The sequence below is a fragment of the Diplotaxodon limnothrissa genome, linkage group LG15 (assembly GCF_057381915.1).
Source record: "Diplotaxodon limnothrissa isolate DT_005_m linkage group LG15, D_limnothrissa_male_GT1.1, whole genome shotgun sequence".
Taxonomy (NCBI): Eukaryota; Metazoa; Chordata; class Actinopteri; order Cichliformes; family Cichlidae; genus Diplotaxodon; species Diplotaxodon limnothrissa.
The window spans coordinates 35,467,366-35,484,141 of NC_140610.1; the positions used below are offsets into that span (position 1 = coordinate 35,467,366).

Consider the following 16,776-nt stretch of genomic DNA (forward strand, 5'->3'; position numbering starts at 1 on the left):
GTAGTTATACTGACATAAACATTTTCAGCACAGATTGCATTTTTACTTTACTAAAAGCTTCACTGCATTCACTCTGCTCAGTAAGGACCATCACTGACAAAGCTGAAACACAGGTGAATGTAAATAATGTCAACATCATGATTAGACATGAAAACATCTGAAAACAAGTTCCAGGGAAAAAAGAAGAAACTGATAAATACTGCAAAGCTTGATGTAGGGAAACAGTTCATGAAAGGACTTGATGGGAAAACATCACACTATTGGCGAGTAGCCACAGTTTTAGCCACATTTAATAAAGAAAAAAAATAAGCAAAATACATTAAGTTACTGAATACATTTATAAATAAAATTTAAATGTTTGTGCAACATAAAAAACTCTTATGATGAACATATTTTAGTTTGCCAGACCTATTCATTTATGATAAAATATATAAAATTAAATAAAAATGTCTTGGTGTATCCTCAATGCCAAATTTTTCTACTGCTAGATAAAATTAAACTTAATAATCAGTGCACTAAATTTCTGAAGTAAGACTCTGGATATCCCCGCCAAGGTATCTCACAATATTCACAATATCAAACCTCTGTCAACACTGGTAACCATCACTCTGCAGGGTCACCTGCAGGTACATGAAGTATTTTTAGGGATATTTCATCACTTGCTTATGCCGGCTCCTCAGTCTTTTCCTAGTCTTTGGTTTGTATGTTACTCATTCGGTCACTGAGCTCATCAAAGTAATTATCAACAAAGCGAAACATCTGGATGACGGCGCTGAGCAACAAGATGTCACAATTCATGTCCAACTCCAGCTCCTCGCTGTAGTTCTTCACTGGAATGATACAGGACAACGGCACCCCGAGCCGAGAGCCGGCCTCCTGCATCTGTATGAAAGAACACAGGAAAAAAGTATTAGTACCCTCATCTAATTTTTTACTCACTAAAAAAGAGAAGAAAAAAGTACAAACTCACCACATCCTTGATGTAGCCACTCCTATATACATTTCTCACATCCTCTTTCACCTGTGGACAGGCTTCATCTACTTTAGTGAGAAGGACCAGCTGAGGAATACCTGGAAACAAAGGAGCAGGAAGATCACTTCCAGACTGCCAAAGATGTTTATGTATTGGACTGTAAGAATTTTAGGAACACATCTGGACTCATTGAAGATCAAATGAGCTGAAGTTGAAAACTTTGATCACATGAAACAGTCTGGATGCAAAACTGATCTGCCTCCAGTTATGTTATTGTATTTTTTGGTATACCTTTTAAAAAATATATAATTTCACGAACTTTGATTTACACATCACTGCATTTTCTTTTGATTTTGTTTACATGGCATGGATTGTACATTCCACATAAACTTGTTCAGAAAAAAGAATACAATGAAACTGAAGAGGGACTCAGTTTTACTGACCGATTAAGTTGACCTTTCTGCGGATAGCATCCAGCTTCTCCTCCAACCCTGTGGGCATGATGGAGACCTTGGAAGCATCAATAACATAGGCTACACAGTGGATCTTGTCCTTGAGTCCAGGAGATGTGCGATAGCTGTGGGCCTCAGGATGCAGAGGAGCTGAAGGGTTGAACTAAATGACACATTTGAGGAGAAACAGAGACACAGTTTGAGTCGACTGCTGACAAATCAGTGTTTCATACATTCAGTGTCCCGCTGATATAATATAGCACCTGATAACGGTCTGGCAGGTGACCTTTGAGGATGCTGCTCAGATCGTCTATGTCAAGCCCCGCCCCTTTGGTCTCCTCCAGTCCCATGGTATCACACAAGATTATTGGCAGAGGTTTCCCTTCACGTCCAGCTTTCACAGAGTAGGAGCGAAACTGTTTACAGTACAATGAGAATGAGTGACAGACCACTGAAATCAGTCACAATAAGTGGAAATCATCAGACAGCAGACACAGACCTGTGTGGTGAGGCTGGTGGAGGAGGAGCCAGAGATGGCCTGGCTGGTGACGTGGCCTCTGAATACAGAGTTGACAGAGTTAAAGAAGCTGGACTTTCCAGCTCCGACTGGTCCAATGAGCAAAACCCGAGGCTGGGTCACAGAGCTGACTGTGGGTTTGTAGCTTTTAATGTACTCAATCAGCTCCGTCCTCTTCCTGTACAAAACAAGGAAATAAAGAACATTAGAAGTCATATTGACTGTGAATTTTGCAGATATGCCAGAATGGTGGTTCTATCAAACCGACCCAGATTCCCAGATTACAGTCCTCCATGGTCTCTCAAGTTCAGTTGTTCCTGTTAAAGAGAAAAAATAAATGATAAATATCAGATTGTAGGTGTTTTAGGTGCACTTTGTAGCACAGTTAATGTGCTAAATCTAATGTCATCAGGTTGAATCTTAGCTTGCTTTTTAGTAAATCATATATAAATTGATGTACAATAAATCACAATAAACTTCACACTCACGTAGTCAAGATTTGCGAGTCATTTTATTATATTTATCTATAGACTGTCACACCTAAAATGTATCACTGCTTGTCTGCAACAACTAAATGAAAATGTGATTATTCATGCTTATTCATGCTAGTTTTATGTCAGTTGTAACGGGACTCAAACCTTCAAAAAAGTTCACTTTTTGTATTGCCAGTTGACAAAATAGTTTCCCAAACGTCTTGTGGCTCATCAAGCTGTCAATTTTAAATGTGCATATTTATTTATTTATTTATTTGTGGATAATGTCTTTCACCGTGGTTCACTCTAGTCCCCAACTTTAGATGTCACTGACTTTGTTTCTCAAGTTTCTTTATTGTTTTGTGATGTTTTGCTTTTTGAGATCTTTTAGCTTACTTCATTTTTTCAGACATCTTTAAATTAAGAGATTTCATTATTCGGCAGGTCTGTTAGTAATCATGCTTGGGTGTTGGCATATTGTAGTATTTGTACTGTGATATATCAAATTTATCAACACTTATCTGCAACAGCTAAATGATTACATGATGCCTTATGTTACACTTACCCTCCACTTGGTAGACTTCACACTCAGTCAGGTTGAGATCATTGCCATGCATTTGAGCAGCGGGGAAGTTGTAATAATTTCCTGGATTGCTGTGCGTTACTGCTTGGCTTGCATTGACAAGAACCAAATCTTCTCCAAAATAAGGCCCAGAGTTAGCTATCATTCTCACTGCACATGCAAAATTATTAACTGGATATTTGATGAGCTTTTTAGCATTAAATGTGAAAAGAAAAGCCTGATCATCATTCACGTACTGTCCAGACTGACTAAAAGGTTGTTTGGTGTAGCCTCCAAACACAAAACCAGAGTTGTTGTAGCCCACAGACACAGTGGGAGAGCGGTTGTTACATCTTTGGTGAAATGCTGCACCGGTGAAGCCGTGGATGCTGGCCTTGTACAGCAGCTGTAGTTTGACTCTCCCCAGCTGAGCGCAGATTGTTCTCTGCTGGCTTTGTGTTAGTCTGGGGTTCATTTTGGACTTGGACTTCTGAACTGAGTAAAGGACAGTGAATGAATTTGTGGAGCTCATTGAACCAAAACAGACACAAATGGTCAAAACTACATTGTTTTAAACCACACAAACTTAAAGCAACACTACAGCATGATTAGAATTTCCAAGTCATTTGGATTAGAATTATTCATGTTATTCTTTCTTATGCATTTCTTGCTGAAAACTTGGTGACAGGAAAGCCTGATTTAGTTTACTACAGATCGCTTTGTTATGTCCTTCATATTTTGTCTCTCTGTTTCTTTAAAATACTAAATATCCTCGAATAAGAGTAAGATGCACAGTACCACAGCATGATATGAAGCATGACTTTGTATTTCGCGGTAGACCACACCCAGCTTATAAACTGTGCCAAATAGTTCTCCTACTTGTTCATCAGTCATTTACCCCATTTTTACTGGTTGCAGGTACTTTTAGAATATTTTCATACATGTTACTTAAATAAATAAATCAGCGAACAATAATTACACTATTGTTCATTAATTAACTATCAATGAACTACATCACATGGCATTCATAATCTAATCAGAATCAAAATCTTATCAATATGCATCTCTTTAATAATTTCAGTTTTACCTCCTGTTATAGAGAGCTGAGGAAAAAAGAGAAGAAATCACAAATGCGTTGTTCAGATGTGACAAGCAGTTTCAGGCCGGCAGAAACGAAACCGAAAGTCTCAGACTGGAACACGCTGGATTTCAAAATAAAACACTGTGTCCGCTGGCTTTTCAGTTTAAAACACATATAAAACAAACCTAGGTGGCACACATCATAAATAATGTATACTTTTGCTTATGTTTTATGAGGGGTCATTGTTCTTCATACTAGTGATAGTATGAAGATAGAGTGATAGAGTGAAGTAAACCACATTAACATAATTAGATTGATTAAACAGCGACTTGCTCAGAAGGAGGTGAGTGTTAGAGCATTTGATCATTATTAATTAATTCAACAAGAATTCTCCCCAAAGAGTAAAAATCAACAATAAGAAAACTATAAGAGCGGAGAAGCCCAAATTGCTCCAGCTCCAAGTTAACCTTTGTGATGACTTTATTCAAAGCAGTAATGGAGATGGAAGAGAGAACGGTGCACTGGGTAATGCTGTGTAACACGAGGAAGGCCGTCTGTGCAGGGTGAGGATGACTGAAACACGCAAATTTCACTTTTATGCTGTGAAAGAAAAAACTTAAAGCACTGAATGAATGTCAAAACCTTTGATAACATATTTCTGAATCACATTTGTGTTGCATTCAGAATTATATTTTATCAATTTCATTAAGAAACAAGATTACTTACTTTAGCTATGTGCAGCGTTTTGTTGTTGTTAAAGCTTTCACAGAAATGTTAAAATCACACAAACAAAAGTTTTAAAACAAACCCATTTTTTAAATGTTAACACTGAAACATAAGTGATTATCGATATGTGAATGTTGACTTTTTTCTTATTACGAGAAAATTGTAGGCCAAAACTTATAGTCAACACTACTAAGAAGCAGCTTAACCTGATCCAGGGCCAAATGTTTATTCTCTGCCAGGAAACAGTGTAAACAGTGAAAAGGAGCATTTACCTGCTATTAAGAAAGATGATGAATAAATAAAGTGCAGATTAGGCATTATTGGCTTTGCTTGTGTGTTCTGTTTTTTGAGCAATAAACACTGTGGTGGCAGATTTCTTTTTTCATGTATTGATCACATATTTAATCATATCACATTATAGTCAGTGTTGGTCAAGTTACTTGAAAAAAGTAATCAGTAACTAATTACTGATTACCTCCCCAAAAGAGTAATCCCGTTACTTTACTGATTACTTATTTTCAACAGTAATTAATTACTTAGTTACTTTTTAAAAACCCGATTTACAACCTGAAGAGGTGATAAAGCGATAGATCTTTCAGCCCAATTCTACTTTTTCTACATAATCCATCATACAAAATGTAATCAAATGGAAAAGTCTCTTTATTTTTAACTTGTTTTATCAGTTTTAATCTTTTAACTTTATGCATCAAGCAAAAATTTAATTATATGCAACATTCTCTGACTGGAATAAATTAGTTTAACATTTAAACCTATTTTCTACACATTCCAGCACATAAAATAAAATATTTTTTGTGTTTACACTCACTTTTTCAAATAGATGCAAGTAAAACACAGCAGAAAATAAATAAAGTCAAAGACTCAGCGGTCCTGTTGCTCTATTTTCACCTGTAAAGCAGGACTGCGGTAGGCGGAGGTTTACCCTGGTGCAGGTGTGCCGCGGTCAGTTGAAGAATCCGCGAGTTTCTCTGTGAATTTCCCATTACGTTGTAGCGCACTCGGTGCTTGCTTGGAAGTTTAGGGTTTTTTTTCGCTGTATAAAGAAGTTTTCTTCTCACGCACAATGGACGCTAATGTTTTTGTCACTTTTTATGGAATCAAACTCAAAGTAAGGTCAGTACTTCCACGCTTTAAACGCTGCACGCTCATACTCTCTCCCACAATCGATATGTGATCCATTGTTGATCTGCACACAGCTGTTGTCACGAACGGCGCACTCGCTTACGTCACTGTCGTGACGTTTTTAGTAACGCAGTAACGCAGCGTTACTACGGGAAAGTAACGGTAATCTAATTACCATTTTGCAATAGTAATCCCTTACTTTACTCGTTACTTGAAAAAAGTAATCAGATTACAGTAACGCGTTAACGCGTTACTGCCCATCTCTGGTTATAGTAATATCACTTTCTCACTTTACTATAGTAAGAGCACTCCTGCCACTAGTTTACATACATGGGGAATGTTAACACAGTGAGGCCATTATAATGGGAGACGTTAAACAGATAGTGGGACTCCTTCTGCTTATCAGGGATGTAAATCCTTAGGTGGAGGCCAAGCAGAAAACAAGGTCATAATTCTCTCTGTGAGGGAGAAGGTATAGAAACTGACTGTTTGGACTATTGGAGAGAGTCAGTGTGAGGGCACATATTTACAACCCTTAGAAAACGGTCACGGGGTTGTTTACAGCCTGAAGCAGCCAAGAGGGAGTGACGTAGCGTGAAGAAGACGGACATGCGCAGTGGGAGAGAAGACGAGGGGAACAAAAATAAAGCACACGTGTCCGGATGAGAAGAGACGCTAGGAAAGGGCCGCGGTCAGGAAGAGACCCGAACAAAGTATAAACGGGAGGTTAGCGAGACAGTATACGGTACCGCAGCGAGTCTAGGCTGGGTTTCCGTCCGTGTATGCACTCTGACTCCGGCTACAGCGGCCTTACGGGTGTAACGTCGGGGCGAAGTGTCGGCGGAGATAGCGCTAGCAGAGGGGCTAATCGAGAGCTAAGGCTAGCGGCCGCTCCCCTCCAAACGGCCTCAGTTTCCCGGCGTTGCCAGTAGAGTTTGGCGACAAGAACGTTTAGAAAGCGAGACAGCACGGCTGGCTGTCTGGCGAAGGACCAGCGAGTTTCCGGGAGAGGAATTGGGCGGCCTCACTTCGCACGGCCTGGGGACTGCCGTAGCTCCGTTAGCCCGCGGGACCGCCATCTTGGGCCCCGATGTCGGCGGTGTTTGGAGTACCCTGCCATCCAGACGACGCTCCGGTTGTTCACCCTGCTTCAGCTGGCTGTGTGTAAAAGTTTCACCTACCCGTGGGTTCATTACGCTCCATTTCAGGAGGGGCAAAGGTACAGTTCCTGTGTTTTATTTCCTTGCTTTGATGTGGACCAGAGAATGAACATTCTATTCCGGCTGTGGAAGTTCTGGACAGCCTAACAGACTGCAACTCCGGTTAATGACACATACCCCTAGAACTATCTGTCCGTCCCACCCCAGAGACAATTTACTGGAGTGAACTGTAAAGACTGAAAATGTTCCTTTGGTGTGTCGGACATTGTAAATGATGTGATGAGACTGTGTCGACCATTTTAGACAGAATATTTGCTGTGTTAACTTTTACTGTTCTGCTGTGTTGTGAGTGTTTTTCCTGTGACTAGGGTGGGTTGTGTGGAGTCGAGGACTCCCAACTCTGGGTCTCACCAGTCTGTTTTGATTTATTTTACCTCATTTTATTTCTTTCATTTCTTTGGTCCTGGGGAGGCTCCTTGCTGTTTTCCCTTTGCTCTCCAGGGCCCTGTGGACATTGTTAACCAAGTTTGGTTTTTTTGAGGGCTCTCCAGATAAATAAAAAGAGCCACGTGGTTTAAAAAGTCGTTGTTGAATGCTTTTGTCCGACCCAGGTTGCCTTGGAGTAGGGGCACCCGAGTCATTTGGTTAGGCACAGGACGACGGAGTTAAGTGGGACCGTGCTAGTATTCCGTGTGCAGGCGCTGCTATCATTGCAGGTCCGGGCCTGGAGTCCTCCTTTTGTGCCTACCGTTGCCAGGTAACTAACCCCATTCTTACTGAAGTAAGTGTCCGGGTCAATCGCGCTAGAGGGGGGTACGGACTTAGATCCCACCACCCGCTAGTCGTTCAAGGCAGCCTGTGCGCCCTTCTACCCCTACATAGCAGGGCTAGTAGCCCCTCACAATTGGCGTCACGAACAGGATTCACCCATTGGCTCGGGGTCGTTATAGAGGAGGAATAGAGTTAAGGCAAACATGTCTGAACTAGAAGATTTGAAAAAGAGCTTTGATGAACTACAAGGGAGGCTTGCGGAGCAGGCGGGTGCCTTACAGCAGGCACGAGAAGAACAGAGAGAAGCTCTTTCTCTCGCAAGGGCAGTGATTGATCAACAGGCCCAAGCTTTAAAAGCCCCGGCGGCAATCTATGTCCACCGAGACCGCAAACTGGCAGATTTTAGTGGTTGCCCTGGAAAGAGTGGAGATGATTGTGTGGAAGAGTGGATCGCGGCAATGCGGTCTGCGTTCCAAGTCATGAAGGTGCCAGAGGCGGACCGTGTAGAGCTGGTCAAGCAACACATAAAAGATGAAGCCAGGGCAACTGTTAAGTTCATGTTGGATGGGGCAGTAGAGTCTGTCGAGGGCATATTTGAGGTTCTCCTTCAAACCTATGGAGACAAGGTCCCCATAGGTACTAGGTTGAAGGAGTTCTATGAGAGAAGGCAGATGTCCAGCGAGACGGTCAGAACTTATGCCTATGACCTACAGGAGAAGCTGGCTTTGATTAAGAGGCGAGAACCCAACCGCGTTCCCGACTCGGAGACGGTGTTGAAAGAACAGCTAGTGCTGGGTTTGCGAGATGACCTTTTGAGGCGAGAGATGAAAAGGAGGGTCAAAGAGGAGAAAGGCCTAACCTTCATCGGGCTGCTGCAAGCCGCAGTTGACTGGTCCGAGGAAGAAGAAGCCCAGTCCTCTCTCGCCTCCCAAAGTAGGCTCAGAACTAGAGGTGCGGTTAACGCTGCAGTACCGGCCGAAGATAAACCATCCCCCCTCACCCTGGAGATGCTCCACGAGGAGGTTAGGAAACTAGCTGCTCGTCAAGAAGAGCTGTACTTAGCACTACAGAGCAGGGAAAGAGGGAGCAGCCAGCAGAGTGCACAGCGCAGGCGAACACCCCTGAGGGACAGCGAAGGGCGATATATTTGCTACAGCTGTGGAGAGCCTGGCCACACTAGCCGGCATTGTACCAAAAAGCTAGACGCAGGGGCTCTGGCCCCTATCCCCATAGACCTGGCGCAGGTGGCATTTTCTGGCAATCCAAACGCCAAGGGTGGGGCCAAGAAACACCCCACCACACCGGCCATAGGCCGCCAAGCAGCCGAGTGTCTTCTGACAGAGGTGGAGGAGAGCCTCCAAAGGAGTGCTCTTGGGAGGTGTCGCACCGTCCACCTTAAGATAGGGGGGGTAGACACCACCTGCCTCTGGGACACGGGGTCAAATGTGACAGCTATTACGGAGTCCCATTTCCGTAGGTGTTTTGGGCCACAGGAGTTGAAGTCAGCAGACTGGATTGAGCTCACAGCCGCAAACGGGCTCGATATTCCTGTCTTGGGCTGCTTGGAGGCCGAGGTTGAATGCGCCGGGAGAGTGGTTGGTAAGAAGTGCATTTTTGTACTCACCGATACTCACCCCCAGGTAGACAAAGCTAATGGGCTCCCAGGGATTGTGGGGATGAATGTTATAGAAGACCTCGAAGCGCTCTTTATCGCAGATGGGGGTCGCGTCCACATGGACCCCCACGCTCCAGACGAGACAGAGGCCACCATCCGTCGGTTGATAGCCCGAGCGAGGAAGGAGTTCCCGCGCACGGGTCCGGGTGGCAAAATCGGGTTCGTCAAGGTGGCTGGCAGGGAACCCGTCATCATCCCCCCGAGGAGCGAGAAAGTGGTGGAGGGTCGTTGCGGGGTCTCACCTAGGGTTGAGTGCCAAGTGCTGGCAGAGGCGGCAAAAGAGATAGCGCTGCCGCGGGGACTGTTAGTTGCCAACACTATTGCGACAACCAGTGGTGGAAGAATCCCTCTCAGAGTGATGAACACAAGTGAGAGGGCTGTCAAGCTGATGCCAAGAGCCAGGCTTGCCGTTGTAAGCAAACCACGAGCTGTGCTCCCCAAAGAGGTTGTATGGGTAGAGGAGAGAGAGGGGGCACTCGTGGTTAAGCCGCTGGGTCAGGGTGAGAGTATAGCGACAGGGGGCGAGGTTGGGCAGTTGCCGGTCCCTGTACAGGCTAACACCCGGGACCTCACTGAGCTACAGCGTCAAAAGCTTTGTCGGCTGTTAGCCCAACACCAAGACGTATTCTCGGCAAGCGAAGTTGATTACGGCTACACCACCACGGTGACACACAGTATCCCCACCGAGGCACCCCCAATCAAACAGAGGCACCGAAGGGTCCCACCCCATGTCTTTCAAGAGTTTAAGAGGCACGTTCAGGAGCTCGTTAGCCAGGGGATCCTCAAAGAGAGCTCCAGTCCTTGGGCCTCACCTGCGGTGGTGGTTATTAAGAAAGATGGAAGTGTTCGATTCTGCTGCGATTACAGGCGGCTGAACGAAGTGACGTGCAAAGATGCCTACCCACTTCCCCGCATCGAAGAGTCGTTGGATGCGCTCGGCAATGCGCTGTTATTCTCGACCCTGGACCTGACCGCAGGCTACTTCCAAGTGGCCATGAGCGAAACGGACAGGGGAAAAACGGCGGTTACAACACCATTTGGCCTGTTTGAATGGACTCGGATGCCATTTGGCTTGTGCAACGCCCCAGCCACTTTTCAGCGGCTGATGGGTATGGTACTGGGGGACCTCAGTTTTGATATACTCCTTGTCTACCTGGATGACATTATAGTCTTCTCCCGGGACTTTGATAGTCACTGCGAGAGGCTTGAGACGGTGTTCGAACGTTTGAAGCAGCACGGGTTGAAGTTGAAGCCGACCAAATGCTTCCTTCTGCGGCCGGAGGTTAAATTCCTTGGCCACGTGATTTCTGCTAAAGGCGTCCAGGTAGATCTAGAAAAGGTCAAGGCCCTGGAGGCATGGCCGGCTCCAAGGAGCGTGCGAGAGGTGAGGCAGGTGCTTGGATTCATGAGCTACTACAGGCGGTTTGTGCCAAGGTTTGCACAGTTGGCCAAGCCTCTGCATGCCCTGGTTGGGAAAGGGTTGAAAAACACGTCGAGGGGCACCCAGGCGTTTGTTTGGACCGGCGAGTGCCAGGAGGCCCTGGACGAGCTGAAACGATGCCTGGTGTCCCCTCCAATCCTGGCATATCCCAACTTTGGCCTACCCTTTATATTGACCACAGATGGGAGTCTGCACGGACTCGGGGCTGTGCTCAGTCAAAAACAGGAGGGCGTAGAGCGTGTGGTAGCCTACGCGAGTCGGGGGCTGAGAGGCTCCGAGAAGAATGACAAGAATTACAGCGCATTTAAACTGGAACTTCTGGCGCTTAAATGGGCTGTCACAGAGAAATTCAGGGACTACCTGATGTACGCCAGATTCACAGTAGTCACGGACCATAACCCGCTGCGCTACCTGGCAACGGCTAACCTGGGGGCTGTCGAACAGCGGTGGGTAGCACAACTCGCTGAGTATGACTTTGAGGTGTGTTACAAGCCTGGGCGACAAAACACGAATGCAGACGTCCTCTCCAGAATCCCCGACCAAGAGGAACCCGAGCAGGAGGACACAGGCAAGGACTTTATCAAAGTGGGCCCGGAAGAAGTGCGTGCGTGTCTGTGGCCCGCTAGGTTGGAGAAGGATGGTAGGGCTGATCTGAAAGCCAGAGTACAAGCGACTGCTGGGAAAGCTCTCGGTGGGCACAGCTGGGAGGAGGTCGAAGGGGCTCAGAAAAGCGACCCGGTCGTCGGGCCCGTGTATCGGGTGGTTGAGAGGGGCACGGAGATGAGCCATGCCGAGCTCCACGCGTTAACACCGGACGCGAGGCGGCTTCACCAACAGCTCGACCGCCTTAGGCTTTATAAGGGTGTGCTGTATAGGCATGTCAGTGACCCTCGTGATGGGGAGGAGATCAGGCAGCTCATTGTCCCAGAGACCTTACAACGTAAGGTATACGAGAACCAGCATGAGCATGGGGGGCATTTCAGTGCAAAGAGCACCCTCGCGGTGATGAGAAGGAGCTATTACTGGCCTACCATGAGTAGAGATGTTCAAGATTGGGTTCAGCAATGCAGGAGGTGCGCATTGGCAAAGGATGTCTTCCCCAACCACAGGGCCCCCATGACCTGCAGCAATGTCACCGCACCCCTGGAGGTCCTCGCTATGGACTATACGGTGCTAGAAAAGTCTTGTGGGGGTTACGAAAATGTCCTTGTCCTTACAGACATGTTCACCAGGTTCACCGTTGCCGTCCCCACCAGAAACCAAACTGCTGAGACGACAGCAAATGCTTTGCTGAAACATTGGTTTACCTATTACGGGTGCCCGGCCCGGTTGCACTCCGATCAGGGGAGGAGCTTCGAGGCTAGTGTGATAAAAGAGCTGTGCAGGGCCTACGGGATTGCCAAGAGTCGCACCAGCCCTTACCATCCGCAGGGGAACGCGCAGTGTGAGAGGTTTAATAGGACCATGCACGACATGCTCAGGACACTGCCACCAGAGAAGAAACGGGATTGGAAAACATACTTGCCAGAGTTGGTTATGGCTTATAACTCTCGTGAGCACTCCTCCACGGGTTATGCGCCCTTCTACCTCCTGTTCGGGAGGGATGCCAGAATGCCCTTGGACCTCCTGGGAGGGAAAGACATGAGGGAACCAGAGGCGGACAATCTGGACGACTGGGTCCGGGACCACCATGAGAGGCTTAGGACCGCGGTGGAGGTAGCAAGCTCGGCTACTCAGGAGGCCTCTAGGAGGAGGAAGAGGATCTACGACCGGAAGTCCCGCGGCGCCCTGCTTCAGTCTGGTGATCGGGTGCTGTTGCGCAACCACAAGCCCAGAGGCAGGAATAAGATCCAGGACAAGTGGGAACCCAACCCTTATTTGGTGGTGAAACAAAACCACCCCGACATTCCTGTGTTCACGGTCAAGCCAGAGAAGGGTGGCTCGACGAGGGTCGTGCATAGGGATCAGCTCAAATTGTGCACCTTTCAAGCGCCGACATGGCAGCCGAAGCAGGCCAACAGGCTGCCAGCCGAAGTGGAGTCCGATACCGACTTCATGGAGGGGGTTTGTGTTCTACCACTCCCATGTGAGTCGGACCCGAGCGCTCTCGTTGCCCCAGGGGCGGACGAGATCGGCGACTATGTCGCCCAGGGGTTAGAGCCGGATTTAGCGGGGGAGGTACAACCAGTTATGGCCCTAAGTGAGCCAGAGGACAGCGATGGGGCCTCAGAGGCGAGTGATGAGGTGCACGAGGAGCGAGGGGAGGTTTTGCAGTCTGAACGCCCTTTGAGGCGAACCCGAGGGGTACGTCCTGCGAGGTATAGAGATTATGTTACGAAATGAAGCCATGGATTACTGTTATGCTCATTTGCAATGTAATGCGAGTCATATGTGAATGGTATAGAGTGTTACTGAACATGTGAGTTAATATGTGTTATTCTGTGTTTGTTACAGGGATGAACTGCTTGAGTCGTCGCTGGTGTGGCAGGGTTTAGCTGGGGGGAAATGTGAGGGCACATATTTACAACCCTTAGAAAACGGTCACGGGGTTGTTTACAGCCTGAAGCAGCCAAGAGGGAGTGACGTAGCGTGAAGAAGACGGACATGCGCAGTGGGAGAGAAGACGAGGGGAACAAAAATAAAGCACACGTGTCCGGATGAGAAGAGACGCTAGGAAAGGGCCGCGGTCAGGAAGAGACCCGAACAAAGTATAAACGGGAGGTTAGCGAGACAGTATACGGTACCGCAGCGAGTCTAGGCTGGGTTTCCGTCCGTGTATGCACTCTGACTCCGGCTACAGCGGCCTTACGGGTGTAACGTCGGGGCGAAGTGTCGGCGGAGATAGCGCTAGCAGAGGGGCTAATCGAGAGCTAAGGCTAGCGGCCGCTCCCCTCCAAACGGCCTCAGTTTCCCGGCGTTGCCAGTAGAGTTTGGCGACAAGAACGTTTAGAAAGCGAGACAGCACGGCTGGCTGTCTGGCGAAGGACCAGCGAGTTTCCGGGAGAGGAATTGGGCGGCCTCACTTCGCACGGCCTGGGGACTGCCGTAGCTCCGTTAGCCCGCGGGACCGCCATCTTGGGCCCCGATGTCGGCGGTGTTTGGAGTACCCTGCCATCCAGACGACGCTCCGGTTGTTCACCCTGCTTCAGCTGGCTGTGTGTAAAAGTTTCACCTACCCGTGGGTTCATTACGCTCCATTTCAGGAGGGGCAAAGGTACAGTTCCTGTGTTTTATTTCCTTGCTTTGATGTGGACCAGAGAATGAACATTCTATTCCGGCTGTGGAAGTTCTGGACAGCCTAACAGACTGCAACTCCGGTTAATGACACATACCCCTAGAACTATCTGTCCGTCCCACCCCAGAGACAATTTACTGGAGTGAACTGTAAAGACTGAAAATGTTCCTTTGGTGTGTCGGACATTGTAAATGATGTGATGAGACTGTGTCGACCATTTTAGACAGAATATTTGCTGTGTTAACTTTTACTGTTCTGCTGTGTTGTGAGTGTTTTTCCTGTGACTAGGGTGGGTTGTGTGGAGTCGAGGACTCCCAACTCTGGGTCTCACCAGTCTGTTTTGATTTATTTTACCTCATTTTATTTCTTTCATTTCTTTGGTCCTGGGGAGGCTCCTTGCTGTTTTCCCTTTGCTCTCCAGGGCCCTGTGGACATTGTTAACCAAGTTTGGTTTTTTTGAGGGCTCTCCAGATAAATAAAAAGAGCCACGTGGTTTAAAAAGTCGTTGTTGAATGCTTTTGTCCGACCCAGGTTGCCTTGGAGTAGGGGCACCCGAGTCATTTGGTTAGGCACAGGACGACGGAGTTAAGTGGGACCGTGCTAGTATTCCGTGTGCAGGCGCTGCTATCATTGCAGGTCCGGGCCTGGAGTCCTCCTTTTGTGCCTACCGTTGCCAGGTAACTAACCCCATTCTTACTGAAGTAAGTGTCCGGGTCAATCGCGCTAGAGGGGGGTACGGACTTAGATCCCACCACCCGCTAGTCGTTCAAGGCAGCCTGTGCGCCCTTCTACCCCTACATAGCAGGGCTAGTAGCCCCTCACATCAGCTTTGCCATAAGAGCCTATCCTTTGCTCTTTCTTGTGGTCTTCATCTGTGCTCCTAATGATTTCTGCCCAACTCGTCAAATAATCTTATTTTTCAGCCTCATTAGACGAGTACTGTCCTCTTACTGGGGGTCAGTTGGTGTTTCAACTGGAGAAAATGCTTCAATGTTGTGAAACAAGAGAAAACAAAAGCTCACTGAACACTAGGGCTGCCACGATTAGTCGACTAGTCATGATTACGTCGACTATCAAAATTGTCGACGACTAATTTAATAGTCGACGTGTCGTTTGAAGTTTTGCAAGATCCCAAATGATGCAGGAATAAGTAGTAGGATTTAAGTGTAATAACGGACTGAAACAGAAGATGGCAGCACTGCATGTACAAGGATGCCAGCTGCCATTAATCTGTTCAGTTTATCAAGACACCACATATTTTCAAAAGCGCTCCGGCGTTTTCGGAGACATCTGTTACCCACTAGCTCGATAGCAAGCCGGGGTTCAAGGCTCACTAGAGCCCATGAGAGCAGCGGACTCCTGGCAAATCATTTTCAAACCCACCGCCGTCTTTCGCTACTCAGGTTAAACATGATATTGTGGTGAGCTCAGACAAGGAGGAGACGGAGGTATTGTTTGGTCTTGCTTCCCGTGAGCTAGCCAGGGAGCACAGCCGTTTATTAACATTTGCAGAAGAACACTGCCGCTAGCTAACTGCTCAGCGCGGCAACAACAACAACACACAGGGCGCCCTCTGACCCCGGAAGGACACACCGTCGCAGCGAGAGGGCGTCACCCGTCACTATGGCAACATAGACAAACAGAACCCCGAACAGCCCTGACCCGCTACAATATATAAGTTACTTAGATAACTTAAAAATGTTTTTGTTTGTTTTTTTCAGTATTTTATTTGTTCCTGAGTAAATCGGCTGAGTTTATTAAACTCCGCCGAAACAATCTGCACATTTAATTAAAATTTAATAATTGTCTTTATTTTGAGTTAGCACATACCTTAAACACTTCAAGCTGTAAGCTAATGATAGTTATATAAGAGCAGATGCATGCTGGTGTAATAAGCTGTAGTTTTACGTACAATGGATGCATGATCTGATTAGTCGACTAATTGCAAAAATAATCAGTGACTAGTCGACTATCAAAATAATCGTTTGTGGCTAGGGATGGGTACCGGTGTCCGGTTCTGACATAAACGGTAGTAACCAGACCGAAAAGCAGCGCACATTTCGGTGCTTTATTTCGGTGCTTTTTTTTCCTGAGCTGTGATACACTTCTAGCCAATCATTTTACGTTTCCGAGGATAGTAGGCGGGTCCAGGTACGTACGTTCTTTTAGAGCAGAGCTACAGATTAAAAATGCCCAAAGCGAAGCGGTCAAAAGTCTGGCTGTACTTCACAGCAAAATATGCAAACTCAGCAGCCTGCAACAAGTGTTTTAAGGTGATACTGTGATACTGTCAAAGGAGGTAACACCTCAAATCCGATGAAACACCTGGCGACGCATAGCGTTTTTTTTTAAAAGCCGAGAAATGCGCCGTATTTGATAGCTTGCTGCGAGACTTCACACCGAGCACATCTACTGCGGGTGTGGTGCCTGTTATTGGACCCGGATTTAGCAACATCCCCCAAAAACCCGAAGAGGAGAGTCCTGGCCCCTAGCCCTGCCAGTGTAGCAGAAATGATGAGGATGATGATGGCAGCAGCAGTCGTTCTTCTCTGCGTGAGTAGCTTAATGTT

At 46.8% G+C, this 16,776-nt stretch overlaps 1 protein-coding gene across 2 annotated transcripts; it reads right to left on the bottom strand.

Moving 5' to 3' along the window:
• Positions 1-687: 687 nt before the first annotated feature.
• Positions 688-3,452, bottom strand: LOC146617867 (interferon-induced protein 44-like). Of its 2 annotated transcripts, none has more exons than XM_085372389.1 (7): positions 2,981-3,452; positions 2,211-2,259; positions 1,925-2,120; positions 1,689-1,841; positions 1,417-1,588; positions 971-1,071; positions 688-882 (listed from the first exon to the last, which is right to left on the bottom strand). In XM_085372389.1, the coding sequence occupies exons 1-7, from the start codon at positions 3,450-3,452 to the stop codon at positions 688-690; spliced, it is 1,338 nt and encodes a 445-aa protein (XP_085228515.1). The 2 variants fall into 2 exon arrangements, with proteins under 2 accessions (XP_085228515.1, XP_085228516.1); XM_085372390.1 differs by having other exon boundaries at positions 1,925-2,116; positions 2,207-2,259.
• Positions 3,453-16,776: the final 13,324 nt, after the last annotated feature.

What these genes read in the sequence shown, in the direction of transcription:
- LOC146617867 (XM_085372389.1), bottom strand. Translation starts at nt 3,452, where the DNA reads ATGAACCCCAGACTAACACAAAGCCAGCAGAGAACAATCTGCGCTCAG. An exon ending in ACTGTAATCTGGGAATCTGG is followed by an intron (nt 2,121 to 2,210) that starts GTCGGTTTGATA and finishes TGTTTTGTACAG; the next exon opens with GAAGAGGACGGAGCTGATTG. An exon ending in GTGGCTACATCAAGGATGTG is followed by an intron (nt 883 to 970) that starts GTGAGTTTGTAC and finishes TCTTTCATACAG; the next exon opens with ATGCAGGAGGCCGGCTCTCG.